Raw genomic sequence first — 23,532 nt, 5'->3', positions numbered from 1 at the left:
AAACGAAGCTGGATGACGGTTAAACAGTGTCTCCTTAAAATCAACATAAGTCGAGATTTCTTGTTTCATTTTGGCTTCGGTGTCCTTCATTAGGGCCGTGTGACCGGGGCTTTAGGGTGAAAAACATCCCCACAGCATGATGCTGCGACCACCATGCTGCACTGTAGGGATGGTGCTGTTTCCTCCAAACATGACACCTGGCGTTCATGCCAATGAGTTCAATCCTTGTCTCATCAGATTAGAAAATTTTGTTTCTGATGGTCTGAGAGTCCTTCAGGTGTCTTTTGGTAAACTCCAGGTGGACTGCCATGTGCCTTTTACTAAGGAGTGGCTTTCGTCTGGGCTCTCTACCATAGAGGTCTGATTGGTGGATTGCTGCAGAGATGGTTGTCCTTCTGGAAAGTTCTCCTCTCTCCACAGAGGAACACTGGATCTCTGACAGAGTGGCCATCGGGTTCTTGGTCACCTCCCTGACTATGGCCCTTTTCCGCCGATGGCTGAGTTTACACAGGTGGCCAGCTCTAGGGACAGTCCTGGTGGATCCCAACTTGATCCATTTACGGATGATGGTGGCCACTATGCTCATTGGGACATTCAAAGCAGAAAAAATGTTTCTGTACCCTTCCCCAGATTTGTGCATCAAGACAATCCTGTCTTGGAGGTTTACAGACAATTCCTTTGACTTCATGCTTGGTTTGTGCTCTGACATGCACTGTCAACTTATGTGCAGACAGGTGTGTGTCTTTCCAAATCATGTCCAGTCAACTGAATTTACCCCAGGTGGACTCCAATTAAGCTGTAGAAACATCTCAAGGGTGATCAGTGGAAACAGGATATACCTGAGCTCAATTTTGAGCTTCATGGCAAAGGCTGTGAATACATATGCGCATGTGATTTCTTAGTTTTTTTTTATTTTTAACACACTCACTCATTTTCACCTGCTTATCCGGGATCGGCTGCTACCGCAGTTGCGGGGCCGGTACCGCAGCCGCGGGGCCATTACCGCAGCTGCTACTGCCCACCTCGCTCCCACTGAATTTCGCCCCATACCGCCCACAACCGTAACGTGTATGTTGCCCTCCCACCTGTTTCCGTGCTCTGAGTGTTTTTGAAAATGTTCCATTTTAAATGTTTTCCTGCGTAGACTCATGCTGAAATACCATAAACATTGTCAACAGAAATTACCAAAAAGTATTATTTTAAATCGTGAGTATGCCACAAATGTTAGTGCGTGTAGTCCATTCCAGTTCTACAGGAAGAAACACAAGCGGCTTCTCAGCCAAGTATGGATCAGGACCTCGTCCACTTCACTTCTGAGATCTGACAGGACCAGATGTGATCAGATCAGAGTGGCTTGGCTGTGGATTAAGGCTTAATGTAACCCTCACTAAATTCATTCATCTCACATGGTAGTCCACCCCTCGGCATACTTGCAGTTTGTGATGAACTGTAGCTGAACACTAACCGTCACAGTGTGTGTGAAGTCTGGCTGCTCTGATCTGATTCAGGATTTGGACCGAGCAGAATTAGCTCATCTCCTGCAGCAGCTGTAACTCTTCTGTGCTGCCATATCTTATTCATAACCCTATGAACAGAAACCAGATCCACTGCAAAGTCTTTTAATTCTTCAGCCTTTACAACCTCATCTTCAAGCTGCCGCTCATATGAACAGGACAGAGAAGAAAGACAAACCAAAGTCTCTGACCTCAATATCTGTTTTCTAAATGTAACACTTCTGTCATTGATATCTTTCTATTTTTAGATAGTGCTGTTTACAGAAATGCATACACTCTTTGTTTGATGATTTTCTAAACACTTATGGTGACCAAGCTGCAAGATCCATTTCCATTGGGGATGGGCAGGGGGTGATTGCAAATTAAACTTAACCATCTGTTTCAGTTTTTTCCAAACAATCATTTTAGGTTCATGAAAGCCCTTTTTTTATCTCCAGCTGAACAAAAAGTCCATTAACTTCCCCCACTTCCCCATCATTAAATGTTTTTTTTTTGTAGCTTGCTTTATTATGAAACCATTATTACGTTTTATTTAGTCGTTATCAGGTCTGGCTAACCGAGAGGGGTGGACACAAATGCACGACTTGACGACAGAGCTCTGTGTGTAAAAATCAGCCCAGTCTCACGTTTTTTTTTTGTTTTTTTTTTTGTGCTCCTGTGACGAAATGAGTCAAATTTTCGTGATGGGGCTTTTCTTAACTCACTACTCTTAACCCTACTCCCAACCCCAACCCTAACCTTAACCATACCCTAATCTTACTCCTTCCCCCCACCCTAACCATAATCAACCCCCGCTTCACTTTTAATTTTGTGCACCCATCACGGAATGAATTAGAATTAATTTGTGCTGCCGTGACGAAAATGAGGCGCTTTTCATCACAATATCACGAACCAATAGATTAATGTATATTTCATGCTGCTGAGTCACGACTTGCCATGAGACCAGGTTGGTAAAAACGGTTTCTTTCATATAAACAGGGTCTGATACACAAAAAGGCAGTCCAACAAGAGCAGGAGTACATGGAACATCAGGAGTGGTCGGTAATACAGGCAGGTGGTCAAAACACACGAGAGGCAAGCAGGTCGAGAATACACAAAACATAGCTGAAGAGAAGGTACGGGGTGCATCCATCTGGTGAAGGAGCAGAGCAGAATGAGGATCTTAAATACACCCACGTGATGAGCTTCAAATTGAGAACAAGTGTGCATGGAATGCACCAGAACAAGGGTGTGGCCAGAGAGAGTGAAACGCCCACCACCAAGAACCAAGAGAGACAGGGACAGCCAAACCCATGCAGGAAAAATCCAACAAGAGAATAACCATACAGTAAACAACAGAACCATGACAAAATAAACCAAAGCATGAAAAATAAAACAAAGGAAAAACTCACATCCTGACAATAGTTACTACTAAGGTATTCATAACTATGCTTTTTATTAAAAAGCTTTACCTTTGAAAATGATGAAAGCGGGCATACTTATTTATCCTCTACAGTGGATACCCAGATGTAAATAAGTACAGAATAGAAATTTTAAAAAAGAAGTTAATGTACCTGAATGCAAACAAATAAATCGTCATGATATTATCAATCTAGAAAGTTTGGATACATTAATTTATTTTCAGATTTTTGTCAACAAACTTTAAGGTATTCTTTTAGCTTATTTGAATCTTATTTGTTTTGTTGTTGTTGTTGTTGTTGTTGTGTGTGTGTGTGTGTGTGTGTGTGTGTGTGTGCGTGCATGCTGTCAAATGAATCTGCTTTAGAATCTCAAGCAGACTGAGCATGTCTTAGCAGCACACAGTGGGACCGGTTATGTGAGGAGGCAAATTAAGGAGTCAGTGAAGTGGAAATAGCAAGACTTCACCCTGACTGTCCTACACACCTTTAAATTAAATACTGAGCTGCTGTTTAGTCCTCTGCAAAGGAGGCTCTGTTAATGAATTCATATATTGTCAGATCTGTGAATGATTGGGAAGTGATAGTCAAAAATTTGTTAAGAAAAATTCTATTTGAATTTTCACTGCAAAAGTCCTGCTATTTGAATTTTCACTGCAATTTTTTTTACATTTTTATTTCAACCTTTATTTAATCAGAATAGTCTCACTGAGACCAAGATCTCTTTTACAAGGGAGACCTGGACAATTTTTAATGTTTCCAATCCACCAAACCTGCATGAATTTGAATAAATAAAATAAAAATTAAACAAAATGATAAGATTTCATTTTAAAATCAGACATTTAAAGGAAGGCTTGATTAATTATACAGCAGGGCTGGTGGCCAGGTGCGCTTGTTTCCAGTGCAGAAGGTTCCTGGTTCAAAACCACGCCTCAGGGCTAGATCTGATATTTCCAGCCCAGTCTGTTGTTTTTTTTTCATGTTGGTGTCACCAAATGCATTACATTTTGCAACATGATCAGCTTTCGGTTAATATTTTTAACCCTAACTCTAACCATAACCCCAAGGCTGCCCCGCCCCCCATGTCACCCCAAATTTCATGATAAGAATTTACACATCACGAACATTTACTCAATTGACGGTATCGCAAGATACTGTGTTAAATCACTTATCATAACATTGTCACGTTTTTGTTGCATGATCTGTTTGTTTTTACGCAGTGCGCTTGCTTAAGTATTAATAATGCATGATTTTAATGAAAGTACAACTTACACTGCATAATGCATGAGTGTCAAAAGAGACTTTGAAAGAGTAACTCAGTTCACATATGGATATATGTGTATTCAACTCAATTCGCAGCAAGTATACAAACTTATTCTTTTTGAATAATCTTTGTTATGGCTGTGAAAATAATGTGTTAATTTCCATTATTTAATTACAGCACCTGTAACGCATACATTTTTTTTTTTTATCTCTATTAATATCAATGACAATATTATGCTGTCTGTCCATGAATGAGAAGATTGTACAATGGTAATGAATCAGCTCCCCCCGCCCCCCCCCCAAAAAAAATCTGAATCCACCCTGTCACATTCTCCGTGTAATATGGAGTTGTGTTAGGAAGGACATGCAGCGTAAAACCTGTGCCAAATCAACATGCAGATCAACCTCATATGTGCAGTGGTGACCCCAAGTGAAACAAGAGAGAAGCTGAAGGGACTTACTTTAGTAGGTTCAAGGGTCACATTTTTTTCCTAGCCATGAGGGTTTAATCTAAGTTCATATGCAGAGGTGCATCATTGATGCACAGCAGAGGGAAACACTTTTCCTACAATCTGTCATTGCTTTCCTCTTATAAAGTACTTCCCTCATTTCCTGCTACGCATAATTTATTTTTTAGCATGCACAAGCACCATGAGTACCAGTTATGTGCACCCCTGTTTATATGAATTACAACCCCTGGCAAAAATTATGGAATCACTGGCCTCGGAGGATGTTCATTCAGTTGTTTAATTTTATAGAAAAAAAGCAGATCACAGACATGACACAAAACTAAAGTCATTTCAAATGGCAACTTTCTGGCTTTAAGAAACACTATAAGAAATCAAGAAAAAAAAAATTGTGGCAGTCAGTAAGGGTTACTTTTTTAGACCAAGCAGAGGGGAAAAAAAATATGGACTCACTCAATTCTGAGGAATAAATTATGGAATCACCCTGTAATTTTTCATCCCCAAAACTAACACCTGCATCAAATCAGATCTGCTTGTTAGTCTGCATCTAAAAAGGAGTGATCACACCTTGGAGAGCTGTTGCACCAAGTGGACTGACATGAATCATGGCTCCAACACGAGAGATGTCAGTTGAAACAAAGGAGAGGATTATCAAACTCTTAAAAGAGGGTAAATAATCACGCAATGTTGCAAAAGATGTTGGTTGTTCACAGTTAGCTGTGTCTAAACTCTGGACCAAATACAAACAACATGGGAAGGTTGTTAAAGGCAAACATACTGGTAGACCAAGGAAGACATCAAAGCGTCAAGACAGAAAACTTAAAGCAATATGTCTCAAAAATCGAAAATGCACAACAAAACAAATGAGGAACAAATGGGAGGAAACTGGAGTCAACGTCTGTGACCGAACTGTAAGAAACCGCCTAAAGGAAATGGGATTTACATACAGAAAAGCTAAATGAAAGCCATCATTAACACCTAAACAGAAAAAACAAGGTTACAATGGGCTAAGGAAAAGCAGTCATGGATTGTGGATGACTGGATGAAAGTCATATTCAGTGATGAATCTCAAATCTGCATTGGGCAAGGTGATGATGCTGGAACTTTTGTTTGGTGCTGTTCCAATGAGATTTATAAAGATGACTGCCTGAAGAGAACATGTAAATTTCCACAGTCATTGATGATATGGGGCTGCATGTCAGGTAAAGGCACTGGGGAGATGGCTGTCATTACATCATCAATAAATGCACAAGTTTACGTTGATATTTTGGACACTTTTCTTATCCCATCAATTGAAAGGATGTTTGGGGATGATGAAATCATTTTTCAAGATGATAATGCATCTTGCCATAGAGCAAAAACTATGAAAACATTCCTTGCAAAAAGACACATAGAGTCAATGTCATGGCCTGCAAATAGTCCAGATCTTAATACAATTGAAAATCTTTGGTGGAAGTTGAAGAAAATGGTCCATGACAAGGCTCCAACCTGCAAAGCTGATCTGGCAACAGCAATCAGAGAAAGTTGGAGCCAGATTGATGAAGAGTACTGTTTGTCAGTCATTAAGTCCATGCCTCAGAGACTGCAAGCTGTTATAAAAGCCAGAGGTGGTGCAACAAAATACTAGTGATGTGTTGGAGCGTTCTTTTGTTTTTCATGATTCCATAATTTTTTCCTCAGAATTGAGTGATTCCATATTTTTTTTCCCTCTGCTTGGTCTAAAAAAAGCAACTGTTACTGACTGCCACAATTTTTTTTCCTGATTTCTTATAGTGTTTCTTAAAGCCAGAAAGTTGCCATTTGAAATGATTTTAGTTTTGTGTCATGTCTATGATCTGCTTTTTTTCTACAAAATTAAACAACTGAATGAACATCCTCAGAGGCCGGTGATTCCATAATTTTTGCCAGGGGTTGTATTTTGTAACTATATGAAGAATGAAAAAAGTACATTTTGTGTGTTTGTCAACTAAGAAAATGCAGTGGTTTTATGGCTGTTTGCAAGAATTACTGATGTAAAAATTCTTTAGGAGCTTGCAAAGGCATAAATGATCAAAACTGTCAAAAAATAGTCCCAAGATAAAAAGTCACCATGTTGTTTTAAACACTGAAACTGATTGATAAACCAACTGATAATTGGACTTGCACAAAACAACCATCAAAAGGATGTATTATGTTATTGTTTGAGATACAACATCAATCTTTAAAAAAAGAATAAAATGTGACCAGCACATGCTCCCAGACCTGACCTGTCCTGATAATAAAATGTTTATCAATCAACACATTTCTCAAGTCAAAAATGCAAATGTACACAGTTCTACCATCGAACTCATCAGGTTAAACAAAATGATTCATTACATAGGAGAGTGCAGAGTTATGAATTTGCTTTAGCCTCAGTTCCGTCGCAGCAGTACCACGAGCAGAGACTCTTGAATCCTGCTGATGGATGCCCTGCAGCGGATAGAGAACAACTGGTGGTGGTGGGGTGGTGGAGGGAGCGCCAGGTGGGGAACTAAAAAACAGCATGATGTGAATGAAACATTGAGCCACTTAAAGGACATGCCTGCATCCTATTAGTTTGTGGTGATGATTAATGGTAACACCTGTTTAGGGTTATGTTCACGCTGGAGTTAATTAGCTGATTGTGAGAGACTCTGGAAGAGACTGGTAGAACTTGCGCTGCACTGCATTTCCATATGTACTCACTTTGACATTTCTGCTGAGAAATAATCACTTAAATCTGAGAGTAATAATTATTGAAATCTAAACAAAAGTGTCATCACTTCATCACTGTGACTGAACTTCAGACACTGATTGACAGAACTCTTGATAAACAGACTAAGAAAACCACTGAAATTATGTTTATCTTAAAATCCGCTGAATATTTTGTTACATCAGTGCCTGTAAACAAACCTATATAGTTATTGTTATTACAGTAAAAGTAGTAGTATTCAAACACCCAATTATATTTTATCATATTTAAGATAAACTCAAGTTATTTATACACGTTTTGATCGGTCTGTTATAGTTACAACAATGAAAATGATTTCTTTTGTAGTCAACTCATAGAATGTGATGAAGATCGACCGTGAGACAGTCTGTGGACATTTTTAAGTCAAGACTCAAAACCTATTTTTATTCTCTTTCTTTTGAATAGTTTTTATTTTTATTTGTTTTATTCTTTTACTTCTGTTTTTAATTTATGTATTTGAATTTTTTAAATTCATTTTTAATTATTTATTAAATTTTATGTTGACTTGTTTTATGTAAGGCACCTTGAGATGGCTTTTGCTGTGATTTGGCGCATTATAAGCTAATTAAATTAAATTAAGATGGTTGTTGAGAGATTCAAAAACAATTAAGATGAACAATTAAGATGAACAACCAAAATTCAGAGAATCTTATCAATTATGTAAAAATGGATAGTTTTTATGATCATTCACGGTCACACATTGTAACATATTAAACTTCTCTCCAGTGGAAAATCAACAATGCAAATGTGGAAATTAGTGTTACAGTTTTTGATAAGCATTTAGGAAATTCCTTCTTTCCCTGAGATGGCAGCCTAAATGTAATGAATGGCAGCATTTCCTAACACATTTCAAACAATAGTTTAAAAGAAAACAGCATTATTCTGTGCGTCCTTCCCCTACAAATATTTGCAAAATGCACATGTGTATATATAAGCACCACTCCATTGTACGGGATATCATTTTACACGTTCCCTTGAGATAAGTCACATGACCCCTGGCTGTAAAGGGGGGGTCAAACACCACAATGAAAACCACATGGAAGAGGGAGAGAACTGCATATGAAATAGAGAACGAGAGAGATACGGGTCTGAGACTCTAGAAGAGGAACCAAGATCAGAGGAAACGCAACAAGCAGCCTTGCAGCGACTCTGTCCACCATGTCTGAATCCATCAAAAGAAGGAGCTCCAGCAGACAGATGCTGCAAAACCTCATCAGGTAAGAGAAGAGAAACACTTCCAGATGGTACTGATGTTTGTTTTGCTTCCTTTGCACCACCAAAAAACTTTGGATTGTCACATATTCTGAAATTTTCTGAATTTGCTTTTGAGAAAATTTGATGAATTTGAGGGACTCAAAAGTGTCAAAACAACATCATAATTTCCAGTTTTCATAGTGGAACAAACAGATGGAACAAATTATGGGTCACTCAAGTCGTCTAACAAAAGTGTAATTCTATGTCAGGGTCACCCTGAAATGTAAATGTTTCACAGATCATTCTGTTGCTATTGCATGTCTCTGTTGCAGTGTTGCAGCTCAAAAAACAAAAAGAAAGAAAACAAGAGCATTGAAGCTTTTATATACCTGCCAAAATTGAATTGTGAAAAAGAGAGAGATTTTCTGGGGTATCGAATGCCTACAAAGGAACTGCTGTCTCACTAACGTAACAATTTGCATCGATTTGTTTCAACTTAGTTATTTCAACTTTCAACTGAGTTAATGCCACAAGACGTCTCTAGTTGCGTTGAAATAAATTTAGTTAAGGTGAAATAACTTTTATAAAATTATACAAATTGTTACATACTTTTTGTTGTTGATACAGCGGTTCATTTTTTACAGTGTACTCACAATGTCCCCGCCACCACATAACCCAACACCAAACATTAATACAATACATACAACCCCAAATCAGATAAAGGTTAGGACAATACAAAAAAGTAAGTAAATAAAATCACTGAGCCTAACATTTATGTAATTTGACTTTTATTTCACTGCAGACACTATGAACCCAAGATGTTCTCTATGGTTCACTTGATTTCATTTGTTAATATAGAGCAATTCCTGCTTTTAAGGCCTGCAACACATTCCAAGAAAAGTTTGGATGAGACAATTTATTCCAAAGATTATTTAAATCATAATTTCTACAGCCACTTTTGCTGGGACAAGTGAAGTCAGGAGATGTCTACATGTAGATTTCCAAGTCACTAAATATGTACAAGTATTAGACTTCATTTACTTCAAACATTAAGACTTATAAACAGTTGTTAAAAGTGAGGAAACCCACCAATACACACATGACAGCTCTGAAAGAAGGCTTTTGTGGATGTAAGGGGAGAAACTGGGAATGGTGCAACATTTTGCTGTTGAATCCTGATTCACAGTGATGACTGGAGCCTCAGCACGGAGCCGCCATGACTGGTCACAACAAATAACTGGATATTTGGTTATTGTGGGAGTCTGTTGAGCCGGTGATGACTGTTTCCTGTAGTCTCTAGTGTTGTACACTCTTACATTTTGGTTTGTTCTTTGCATATTGTTGTCAGTCCAGTCTATATCCTTCCATTTCATGTTTCTATTGGCTGAATCCTTGAATCTGAGTTGAGGCCGTCCCTGGCTTCTCTTCACTTCACAGAGCTGTGAGTAGAGTAGTTGCAGAGGGAGGCATTCACATACATAATTGTGTCCATTCTAAAGTAAAATTTACACAAATTTTCTGTCCAGATTTGTGGAATAAGGGGTAGTTGATGGGTTTAAACAAGCAATGAGTGGAATATAGGTCCAATCAAGCAAAGATGTCTCAAAGCCTGCCTCAGAGTCATAATATCTCTTTTGGGAAACATTCATTCAAACGTGTGTTCTCATAGTAACAGTTATTCTGTCTCCATTTTCGCTTCTTCAGCACCAGATTCTCTATAGGTCCTGGATTACTGGGTAACTTTCAAATCCTGAACAACCTCCTACCTGCACACACACAGTTCTGACTTCCCCTGCACTTTAGTATGTTCATACTGTATTACCTTTCATCCCTTACTACCCTGCCCACTTTTTTGAAGCCGCAGACATCAAGTCAAGAAACCATATGGCTTCACTGCAGACCACAGATTCCATCACTTGCATCATACAAATGCACACATACATACATACACGTGCTTACACCACTGAGGAGCGTTTGATAACTAACCTTCCTCATACTCATGACATCTCACACTTTCTTGGGAAGTTGATTAGATATACAAGTGAATACTGGCACACTAAATTCCAAGCAACTTTTTGCTTGTTTTTCCACATCAGCTGATGTCTTGTCAGAAAAAGGTGGGATGATATGAACAATGTAAATTAAAAAAAACCCAGCTGTTACTTTTACTTTGAATTCAGTTTCATTGTCCTAAAACAACTGTTTAGCTCATATCACTCCCCTATATATAACCCAAAACCAGAAAAAAATTTGGACAATAGCCTATGGAAAATGCAAAATTCATGTCATTGCTTCTCATAATACTTAGTTAATTTTGGCTCTACGGATGCCAAGCAATTTTCCCATTCTTCCTGCAAACATGTCCTAAGGTGTGCAACAGTACAGGGTTGCTGCTGCATTCTATATTATGGGCAGGTCAGGACTGCAGGCAGGTGGGTCCAGGATCTGGTCCATCTTATTCACAGCCATGCCTTTGGAATGTGTGTTGAATGTGGTTTTGCATTGTCTTGTTGAAAAATGCATGAACTTTCCTGGAAAAGATGTTGCCTTAAAGGCAGCATATGCTTCCCTAAAACCACAATGTACTTTTCTACATTAATGCTGCCATCATAGAAGTGTAAATTACCTTTTACCAAGGACACTGACACAACCCCATACCACGCTAGACCCAGGCTTTTGGATGTGTTGCTGATAACAGTCTGTCTGGATGGTCCTTTTCATCTTTGGTGCAGAACACACAGTGTCCATTTCTTCCTAAACATATCAGGAATCATGATTTGTCTGACCAGAATTCATGTTTCCATTGTGTGATGCCTCTGAACTCAGAGAAGTTGATTTTACTTGCGGATAATGTTACATAAGGCTTCTTTTTTGCACAGTAAAGTTTTAATTGCCATTTGTGATTGTAACTCTGTGTTGTAGTGCTGGATAAAGGTTTTGCAACATAATCCCAACTTGGTCTCACGGCAAGTCGTGATTCAGCAGCACAAAATATACATTAATCTATTGGTTCATGATATTGTTGTATCATTTTTGTCACAGCAGCACAAATTCATTTTAATTCATTCCGTGATGGCTGCACGAAATTAAAACTGAAGCGGGGGGGGGGGGGGGGGGGGGTCGGGTGGTTATGGTTAGGGTAAGGAGTAGGATTAGGTTATGGTTAAGGTTAGGGTTGGGGGTAGGAGTAGGGTTAGTAATAGTGACTTAAAAAAAGCCCTGCCACGAAAATTTGACTCATTTCGTCACTGGAGCATGAAAAAAAAATGTGAGACTGGGCTGCATAATCCCTCACCCATATGCTTATATCACCTATTGATGAATGAGGGTTCATGATGCAGTGCCATCTGAGGGACTGGAAATGATGCATGTTTAGCTTAGGCTTTCACCCTTGTCCTTTACTGACTGAAATTCCTCCAGATTTCTTGAATTATTTCAAGACTGTTATCCAAATCCTTTCCAGTCTTTCTTTGAGGAAATTTTTTTTTAAACATTTCAATAATTTAACGGAAATGGCGTTGTTCCAAATTAAAGGTGTTCTGCCTTGTGTGGCGGGATGCTATGTTAGATTATAGGCATGCACTACTGGCCACAAAGTGGGCCTATTACTCTGATTTGATCAGTAAAAACAAACATAACTCAAAGTTCTTGTTTGACACCGTAGCATTTCTTATTCACAGGCAGCCACCTGTTAGTCATTCTCCCTTTTCAGTGCAGGATTTCTTGGATTATTTCCAGAAGAAAATAGAAGATATTAGGCTGAACATATTACAGCACGCCTTGGCCCAGCCATTAAAACCTGCTATGGAGGTGGGCGCTACCACTGAGGTGTTACCTAGATTTACAGAATTTAACAGTATTTCATTTGGCGTGCTGATTAAACTTGTGGCGTCTACAAAAACCACAACCTGTTTATATGATCCTATACCAACAAAACTGTTTAAGGACCTGTGGTCCAATCTTGGGCCGACTGTGCTGGAAATTATCAGTCTGTCATTAACCTCTGGATCTGTTCCGAAATGTTTTAAATCTGCAGTGATTAAACCATTACTTAAGAAATCTAATCTTGACCCTAGTGTCTTGAAAAATTACAGGCCAATATCACATCTATCATTTTGTTCCAAAATTTTAGAAAAGGTGGTTTAACGGCAGCTTGTAGACCACCTCACTGAGAATGATCTTTTTGAGCCGCTGCAGTCTGTTTTTAAGAAATATTACTCCACAGAGACAGCGCTCACTAAAGTAGTGAATGATCTACTGCGAGCAATGGACTCAGGCACCACAACGGTTTTGGTGTTGTTAGATCTCAGTGCTGCGTTTGATGCCGTGGATCATCATATTTTGCTCGATAGGTTGGAGAATCTTTTTGGGATTACTGGAAGTGCCCTTGCATGGTTGACGTCATATCTGTCCAGTCGTTCTCAATGTCTCTTGTATAATGGCACTACCTCTGACCTTGGTGATATGAGATTTGGGGGTCCACAGGGATCCATTTTAGGCCCTTTGCTTTTCTCCCTGTATGTGGCACCCCTTGGGCATATACTGCGGAGTTTTGGGATTGCCTTTCACTGTTATGTTGATGATATTCAGTTGTACATGCCGATAGCTGCAGGAAATCTCACTCCCATAAAATCCCTGGAGAACTGTCTTCTATCAGTGAGAAGTTGGATGTCTAGTAACTTCCTACTTTTAAACTTTGATAAGACTGAAATGATGGTTCTTGGTCCAGCGAGACATCGGCATCAGTTTGACCAGCTGACACTCAGCCTGGGTTCGTGTGTCATACATCATACGGACAAAATGAGGAGCCTTGGGGTAATTTTTGATCCCACGTTGTCTTTTGACCTCCACATCAGGGATGTTACTAGGACTGCTTTTTTTCATCTGCAAAATATAGCGAGGATCCGCCCCATCCTGTCTATGGCTGATGCTGAGACCCTGATTCATGCTTTTGTTACTTCTAGATTAGATTATTGTAATGTTCTATTTTCAGGGTTACCGCAGTCCAGCATCAGGGGTCTTCAGCTGGTTCAGAACGCTGCCGCCAGACTTTTGACACGTAGCAGAAGGTCTGACCATATCACACCCATTTTGGCATCTTTACACTGGCTCCCTGTCTCTGTGAGAGCAGATTTTAAGGTTTTGTTATTGACTTATAAGGTTGTTCATGGACTGGCACCATCTTATTTGGCTGATCTGGTGGAACTCTACGTGCCAGCCCGGGCTTTGCGGTCGCAGGATGCGGGACTTCTCTGTGTTCCCAGGGTGAAGAAGAAGTCATCAGGTCAAAGAGCATTTTTGCATCGTGCACCCACCCTGTGGAACAGTCTTCCTGCGACCATGAGGCAGTCGGAGTCCGTGGACATTTTTAAGTCAAGACTGAAAACCTATTTTTATTCTCTTTCTTATGAATAGTTTTTATTTTTATGTTGTATTCTTTTACTTCTGTTTTTAATCATGTATTAGAATTTTTTTTTTATTCATTTTTAATTATTTATTTAAATTTTATGTTGAATTGTTTCATGTAAGGTGCCTTGAGACGGTTTTGCTGTGATTTGGCGCATTATAAGCTAATTAAATTGCACCAATTAGATCATATACCCTTCTGAAGAGTTGAAATAATAGAATCGAATAGAATTAGATGGATTAGTAGGTGGATGGAACAAATACTTTATGTGGTCAGACTTTTGTTGACTGAAGCCGAGGTTTTCCACCTCTGCGAAGATGCTCACTTACTCTGAAAATCCAATCAGTCACTATTTATACCTGTTTACTGCAGTTGAGGGTCACAGGTACTCTGAAAATAAATCCATGAATATTTGATCAATTTTAATGCACAATACACCAAATAATATTTACAAATTTAAAGGAATGTTGTGCCCATCTGTGAATTGTCTTCCTATCTAAAATTAAATTTGTCCAGATTGTTTGCTTATTCCACACTGAAGATATTGCATGTGTGTGTGTGTGTGTGTGTGTGTGTGTGTCACTGTTAAATGCCACGAGCAGTGGCATCTTGGACCACAGCAGGGTGGCTATACAATGATGAATCACTACTGTCTGCCCTTTTAACGATCTACAGCACCACTGAATGCAAAAACGTTTGCACAGAAACATTAGATGGAGAAGAATAAATATGTTATTTGACAGAGGAATGCTTTTTAAGCAGCACTGCTCCAGTTTTCAGTGTGTTTTTCTCTTCACAGTGACTGGCAGAATATTCCTTTGTGATTTCATGAAAAATGAGGCAGCGCTCCCAGTTAAATAGCTTGTTTTATGGTGCTACTTTCTTAATGACCATGAGATCATCTGGCTGAGTCTTTACTGGCCTCATGTTCACCCCCCACCCCCATACACACACACACACACACACACACAAAGAAGTCGCTGTCACCCGGGCCTCCATTGCCTCATCGTGTAAATGTTGGAAAAAGTGATGCATATCAGACACATTTCTTTCTGAACTTACTGCCTCACAGCGTCACACTAAGTGCCCAAACAGACGCTGTTGAAATGTGGAAGACCTGCACATATACCAGGGAACAGCAGCAAGCCTGCGAATCTACATCCAAGTCCTTAAAACAAAAATGACAGACAGGAATGGTTACTGTGTCCACACAAGAGACATGGGAATCAATTATATTGGCGAGCTTGAGGAGTACACATAGCACCCATACAGCAAAGCTTGTGGATGCCTACCCCATTAACCAAAGAAATAAAATTGCACATATGTACAGTGGGGCAAAAAAGTATTTTAGTCAGCCCCTGATTGTGCAAGTTCTCCTACTTAGAAAGATGAGAGAGGTCTGTAGGTACATAGGTACACTTCAACGGTGAGAGACAAAATGAGAAAAAAAAAATCCAGGAAATCACACTGTAGGATTTTTAAAGAATTTATTTGTAAATTATGGTGTAAAATAAGTATTTGGTCATCCACAAACAAGCAAGATTTCTGGCTCTCACAGACCTGTAACTTCTTTAAGAAGTGCTTCTGTCCTCCATCTGTTACCTGTATTAATGGCACCTGTTTGAACTCATTATCTGTATAAAAGACACCTGTCCACAGCCTCAGACAGTCAGACTCCAAACTCAACCATGGCCAAGACCAAAGAGCTGTCGAAGGACACCAGGAAGAAAATTGTACATGTGCACCATGCTGAGAAGAGTGAATCTACCATAGTCAAGCAGGTTGGTGTGAATAAATCAACTGTGGGAGCAATTGTAAGAAAATGGAAGACATACGAGACCATTGATAATCTCCCTCGATCTGGGGCTCCGCGCAAGATGTCATCCTGTGGGGTCAAAATGATCATGAGAACGGTGAACAAAAATCCCAGAACTACACAGAGGGACCTGATGAATGACCTGCAGAGAGCTGGGACCAAAGTAACAAAGGCTACACACTATGCAGAGAGGGACTCAAATCCTGCAGTGCCAGGCTTGTCCCCCTGCTTAAGCCAGTACATGTCCAGGCCCGTCTGAATTTTACCAGAGAGCATATGGATGATTCAGAAGAGGATTGGGAGAATATCACATGGTCAGATAAAACCACAATAGAACTTTTTGGTAAAAACTCACATTGTCGTGTTTGGAGGAAGAAGAATGCTGAGTTGCATCCCAAGAACACCATATCTACTGTGAAACATAGGGGTGGAAACATCATGCTTTGTGGCTGTTTTTCTGCAAAGGGGACAGGACAACTGATCCGTGTTAAGGGACGAATGAACGGGGCCATGTTTCGTAAGATTTTAAGCCAAAACCTCCTTCCATCAGTGAGAGCATTGAAGATGCAACGTGGCTGGGTCTTCCAGCATGACAATGATCCCAAACACACCGCTCGGGCAATGAAGGAGTGGCTCCGTAAAAAGCATTTCAAGGTCCTGGAGTAGCCTAGCCAGTCTCCAGCCCTCAACCACATAGAAAATTTGTTGAGGGAGTTGAAAGTCCATGTTGCCCAGTGACAGCCCCAAAACATCACTGCTCTAGAGGAGATCTGCATGGAGGAATGGGCCAAAATACCAGCTACAGTGTGTGCAAACCTGGTGAAGACTTACAGGAAATGTTTGACCTCTGTCATTGCCAACAAAGATTATGTTACAAAGTATTGAGTTGAACTTTTGTTATTGACCAAATGCTTATTTTCCACCATAATTTACAAATAAATTCTTTAAAAATCCTACAATGTGATTTTGTGGATTTTTTTTTTCTCATTTTGTCTCTCATAGTTGAAGTGTACCTATGATGAAAATTACAGACCTCTCTCATCTTTCTAAGTAGGAGAACTTGCACAATCAGGGACTGACTAAATAATTTTTTTTACCCCACTGTATATATAAAAATATACATCCATCCAGTTAAATCTAGTCCAAAAAGGAGTGTGTGTGGGTGTGGGGGGGGGGGGGGGACTTTTCCTGGTCATCCGAGCCCCTGCAATTTTAAAATAATACAAGCCCCTTAGATTATATTTTCCCTCTCTGTCCGTGAAAAAAATTCTTGAATTCTAAAGGGCAGTTGCTTATTTTTCACTTTATACATTAATTGAACAGTCTTAAATGCAATCATATCCTGGAGTTTTAATATTTTAGATTTAATAAACAATGGGTTGGAATTTCACAAATTCTTTTGAAGAAAATCCTTCTCTGTGCCAGTCTGTCATGAAACTGATGATGCAACAGATAAAGGTTGCAGTTTCCACAGTCAAAGCCATCGCAGTCCCAAAATTGATCACAAACAGTCCCACTTGATGAAAGAAAGGAAATAGAGCAGCACACAACTACTACAAATGGTAAATGGACTGTATTTATATAGCGCTTTTCCATCTGCATCAGACGCTCAAAGCGCTTTACAATTATGCCTCACATTCACCCCGATGTCAGGATGCTGCCATACAAGACGCTCACTACACACCGGGAGCAATAGGGGATTAAATACCTTGCCCAAGGGCCCTTAGTGATTTTCCAGTCAGGCGGGGATTTGAACCCTTGATCTTCTTCTGGACTCAAGCCCAACACCTTAACCACTAGACCATCACCTCCCCTATAACTCTACATCAATAAATTAGAGCAACTTGGCATCAATAAATTAGAATTTCCATATCTTACATGCTGTATTAAGGAGCAGCAGAGTTCAGTTAATTGAAGAGATCTATGCAGATGTTCACTCAGCTTCTAAATTTCAAGTAGGAGATTTGAAAATGAAAATAGTTCATATTGCACACAGTCAAATCAGATAATTATTAAAGAACGTCACCTTATGCAAAATCAGTTGTTAATATTTAGGTTGTATGTTAAGCATGTTTATCATTGCTCAAAAATAATTATCATGTCACAAAAACAATTTAAGACTGACATATATGATTTTTTCTTTCTCGAGTCACTCCTGCATGTCCGCCTGCTACCACTCTGCCGCCACTCTTTTCTTTGCCTGTCTCCTATATTGTCCAGTACTTTGAACACTCCCACTTCCACCATCCTCCCTTCATGCAAAAGTAATCACTGCCACTAACTTTAATTCACCTTCTCTTCAGAGCATACCTCCACTTCTCCAGGTTCCCTACTCTCATGAGACATCACAATATCCTCTTCAAACATTATCATCCATTGAGACCATCAAGTGTCAACCTGCCCATCACCACTGCAAACAAGAGCAGGCTCAGACGAAATTGCACTTCAAACGTGAATGCATGTCATATACACCTCCTACCACAACTCCTCTCTTGGTACCCTATCATAAACTTTCCACAAACATGCAGTGCACATCCTTGTGGCCTTCTCCATATTTCTGTATCAGCAGTCTCAATGCAAACATTGAATTTGTAGTGCTCTTTCTTGGCATTTAGCTATTTCCCTTCTCAGCCTAGTGTCCACTTCTCTTTAATATAATTTCATATACCAAAAAAAAACAACAACAAAAAAAAAAACATGCAAAACAATCAGAATGGAGCTTGCACATCTTTTCATTGTGCAGTCATAATTATATCAGGTCCAGGCTGCTCGAGTCCTTGTCAGCAGCTACAGTGCATCTCAAAAGTATTCACAGCTCTTCACTTTTTCCACATTTTTTAATGTTACAGCTTTATTCCAAAATGGAAGACATTTTTTCCCTCAAATTTCTACACACAATACCCCATAATGACAATGTCAAAAAAGTTTTTTAAAAGTTTTGCAAATTTATTAAAAATGAAAAAAAAAAACTAAGAAATGACGTGTGCATAAGTATTCACAGCCTTTACCATGAAGCTCAAAATTGAGCTCAGGTGCATTCCGTTTCCATTGATCATCCTTAAGATGTTTCTACAACCTAACTGGAGTAAATTCAGTTGATTGGAATGATTTGGAAAAGGCACACACCTGTCTACATATAAGGTCCAACAGTTGACATTATATGTCAGATCACAAACCAAGTATAAAGTCAAAGGAATTGTTTTTAGACCTCCGAGACAGAACTGTCTCAAGGCACAAATCTGGGGAAAGTGTTATGTGTCGGACGCAGCTCGGAGAACCGACCAGCGTTTGAAGGACCCAGTATGAAATAAGCAGAGCACGGTACAAAGGCTAACTGAATTTAATACATAACAGTGATCATAATAATAATAAAAGGTGCGGTCTGGCGTGGTGCGCTCCCAGCAGCGCTAATGGTCCGGAGCCAGAAGCTGTTTCGGACCCAAGGACCCCGCCGACACCCCCCAGGTGGCCGCAACAACCGAGTCTGTGAAAGAAGGAACCATTATGTGAGTCCACACTCTACACACAGAACACTTAAAGGTGTACAAACAGCAAACACTTCCTGGCTTGATTACTGATCAGCTTCCAACCTGCAGGCATGGAACATCCCGTTCACAAATCACCACCGCAGTGGAAGCTGATACATGACTAACATACAGCTCAATACAATAAGGTGTGAGGGACACCACATTTACTGACTGTATAACTGTTAGTCACAAAATCCAACGTACCTCAGGAAGTGTGCTGACGAGCGTGAGACCTCACCCTCTCCTCTTTCACAGACCGTGCATCAAACCTGGACATTCTCAGCGTCCGCTGCTGATGAGATGGCTCCCAAGACGACGATCTCACCCGTCTGGTCACAAGGTCGAGTCTCTGGCAAATGCACACTGTGCACTTCAGTCTTAAATGCCAACATACTCCAATCCCTCCAGATGCACCTCAGCTGTGAGTCCTGACGAGTCGCAGGTGATCAGGGTGAAGTCCTAACAGCCTCAGCAACACAGCCACTCAGTCCCAAATGCATGCCACCTGGGAGGAAACACAAAAGGCAAACAAACCGGCAGCCAGGCCCCCCCAGCCATACAACAGAAAGGTCAAGAAACATTTCTGCTGCTTTGAAGGTCCCAATGAGCATAATCGCCTCCATAATCTATAAATGGAAGAAGTTCAGATCCATCAGGACTCTTCCTAGAGCTGGATGCCCATCGAAACTGAGCAATCGGGTGAGAAAGGCCTTAGTCAGAGAGGTGACCAAGACCCTGATGGTCACTCTGTCAGAGCTCCAGCATTCCTCTGTGGAGAGAGTAGAACCTTCCAGAAGGACAACCATCTCTGCAGCAATCCACCAGTCAGGCCTGTATGATAGAGTGGCCAGATGGAAGCCACTCCTTAGTAAAAGGCACATGGCAGGCCACCTGGAGTTTGCCAAAAGGCACATGAAGGACTCTCAGACCATGAGAAACAAGATTCTCTGGTCTGTTTTGACAAAGATTGAACTCTTTGGTGTGATGTTTGGAGGAAACCAGGCACTATCTACACTGAAGCATGGTGGTGGCAGCATCATGCTGTGGGGATGTTTTTCAGTGGCAGGGACTGGGACACTAGTCAGGATTGAGGGAAAGATGAATGCAGTAATGTACAGAGACATCCTGGATGGAAAATATTCATGAAAATAAACTGAAATTGAAAACCTACTCCAGAGTGCTCTTGACCTCAGACTGGGGTGACGGTTCATCTTTCAGCAGGACAATATAATTTGTTTAGTTTATATAGTGCCAAATCACAACAAAGCTGCCTCAAGGTGTTTTGCACAAGTAAGGTCTAACCTAACCAACCCCTAGAGCAAGCATACAGGCAACAGTGGTGATTCTGATGATACTGTGAAGGCTCTCAGTTGTCCAGGTGGTTTCCATAGTAGAGAACATTGAATCTTCGACTGGACTAGGTTGCTTGACACGAGGACGTTTCGCTTCTAATCGCAGAAGCTTCCTCAGCTAAAATTCTTGCTGTGGTAGTCTGACATCTGTCTTGGCTCTCGTAGAGAAGAATAACAGAAGCCAGCAAAGTGGAGTAGGGGAAAAACTACAGAGGATCTTCAGATAGCACAAAATCCCAGTTTACTTTAAACCTGTTAACACCTTGAGACAGAAATTAGTTCACCCTAAGGACAGGATCCCTAGTTACAAAAAGAGCAATGTAGTGTATTCTATCAGATGTCAGGAAAACTGTAACAAACACTACATAGATGAGACTAAGCAGCCGTTGCACAAAAGGCTATACCAGAACCACAGAGAGGGCACCGGTGGGCCTCAGTTCATCTCCACCTTAAAGACACTAACCACATGTTTGAGGCCAAGGAAGTTAAAATCTTAGCCAGAGAAAAGAAATGGTTTGAGAGGGGTGTGAAAGAAGCATTGTATGTGAAACAGTTGAAATCCAGCCTTAACCGGGGAGGGGGTCTGAGACACGCTTTGTCCCCTGTTTACAATGGGGTTGTCAGGTCAAAGCAGTTCCAGTCTTTTGTTCATGGTAATGAGTCATTCACCTCGTCAGGAGAGGTGTCAGGAGAGGCGTCAGGAGAGGCGTCAGTCCCATCGTTAGGAGGGACAGCTGCCCTGTCATTAGGAGGGTGCTAACTAGAGCACAATAAGTGCTAATTAGAGCAATTGTTAGTCACTAGCCAATAGCAGTCGGCCTCTCAGTAGGAGGGTCTGGTTAGGTTTAAACTCCAGCTTTTGCTGGCTTCTGTTATTCTTCTCTACAAGAGTCAAGACAGAAGTCAGACTACCAGAGCAAGAATTTTAGATAAGGAAGCTTATAAGGAAGCGAAACGTCCTCGCGTCAAGCAACCCAGTCCAGTTGAAGATTCAAGCTTCTCTACTATCCCTCTGATGATATTGAGGAAGAAACCTCAGTCAGACCAGACTCAAAGGGGTGACCCACTGCATAGGCCATTCTACCAAAAAAGTTTACAATACAGAACACAACATAACAACAATTGATGAGAGTCCATGCAGGCATCCACTCCACCACTGGGGGTGGGGGTTTGGGGATTCATCAAGCCACTCATTGGATCTGTTCCTGCAGCAGAGTCCAACAATTACCCTAAGCACACAGTCAAGATATCAAAGGAGTGGCTTCAGGACAACTCTGTGAATGCAGGCCTGAATCCAAATGAACATCTCTGGAGAGATCTGAAAATCCCCCTCCAACCTGATGGAGCTTGAGAGGTGCTGCAAAGAGGAATGGGCAAAACTGCCCAAAGATACATGTGCCAGCTTGTGGCATCATATTCAAGAAGACCCGAGGCTGCAATTGCTGCCAAAGGTGCATCAACAAAGTACTGATCAAAGGGTGTGAATACTTATTTACACGTGATTTCTTTTTTTTTTAATTTGCAAAAATTAAAAAAAAACTTTTTCATATCAAGAAAGAAGCCTCAAGCAGACCAGACTCAAAGGGGTGACCCTCTGCTTTGGCCATGCTACCTAATTGACAAAACAAATATACAGGATATTTTGGGAGTCCATGCCGGTGCACAGGACAGGGGGCTTCCAGAAGAAGACACCACTCCCATCTCTGGGCCTCACCTCAAACAGAGGAAAAAAACAGAATCAGTCATCAGAAAGACAACAAATACAGTATAATTTGTCAGCATTAATCAACAAAAAAAATAAATAAACACAAGAAATACTAAGGTGATCGCCGACCACTAGCCCTAAGCTTCACTAAAAGACCCAGACTTTAGGGCACCTTCATTCACACATAGTATGAATAAGTACAAATCAGGGCGAATCACAACGGGCAGGTGTGAACGAACCCACTGCGACGGTGTCGTGCATGCGACGGTGTCGTGCTAGCAGGAACACAGTGCGAGCAGCTGGGATGTGTTGCACTACATCACGTCACTGATGTGGAGAACAATAAAATTAAAAAACAGCTGTATAATTAGTGAATATCACTGGTTTCACAGAAATAATACATAAAAGGGGACACAATACAGAAATCCTGTGGTTAAATAACCCTGGTTTAAAAAAAAGTCATTCACGGGATTTGAACCCATAAACCCTAATTACCAGACAGAAACTTTACAACTGCACTACCATCACTGGCCTGTACTTGGGGCGGGAAAAATGCCTGAAATCCACAAAGACATGGAGGAGGTGTGCTGTGTGCAGCCACTGTAGCCCGGAGCAAAGGCAAAATATGTTTAATTTATTTCTATGTGAGGACAGCAGGCAGAGACACACACCTCACAGAGGAATGTTGTAAGTTCCTGTCCTTCCAAACACGGAATGTCAAGCTGGGACATCCAGGAGCACAGATCACAACAGCAGCCGCTGTGAGCGGACACGCACCCACCATCCGCTCAGCGCCCAGACCAACGTGTCTCTGTATTATGTGGTCATTCATTTTCATTATTTGTTATGTAATTGCGTGTGTAGGTATAGTTGTAATTATTTATATAACTGTCCTGGCGGTGGTTTCTGTGTTTGTAATGTGTGCACTGAGCAAAGGTCACAGTAGCAAAGGGGCACGGTGGCCCGGGGAGACGGTGGCGCGGGGGCGCAAAGGCCCATCCATGACTGCTTGCAGTCCTAGTTATTATTATTATTGTTGTTGTTGTTATTGTTATTATATTATAGTTCATATTCATTTAATGTACTAATTAATAATACTAATTAATGAAGTGATAGACATATTCAGTGATGGAAATATTAA

The 23,532-nt window shown here is 40.6% G+C and overlaps 1 protein-coding gene across 1 annotated transcript in view; it reads left to right on the top strand.

Moving 5' to 3' along the window:
- Window positions 1–8,437: 8,437 nt before the first annotated feature.
- Window positions 8,438–23,532, top strand: part of LOC117530395 (non-muscle caldesmon-like) — a 60,118-nt gene continuing 45,023 nt past the window's right edge. Inside the window, exon 1 of the mRNA XM_034193253.1 lies at window positions 8,438–8,607. Within this exon, the coding sequence (XP_034049144.1) occupies window positions 8,549–8,607 (59 nt within the window). The 5' untranslated portion in view covers window positions 8,438–8,548. The remainder of the gene's footprint in view (window positions 8,608–23,532) is intronic.

Source organism: Thalassophryne amazonica, chromosome 2 (assembly GCF_902500255.1).
Source record: "Thalassophryne amazonica chromosome 2, fThaAma1.1, whole genome shotgun sequence".
Lineage (NCBI taxonomy): Eukaryota > Metazoa > Chordata > Actinopteri > Batrachoidiformes > Batrachoididae > Thalassophryne > Thalassophryne amazonica.
Note: the sequence above shows the minus strand (reverse complement) of the source record. Positions and strands in the feature narration are given on the sequence as shown.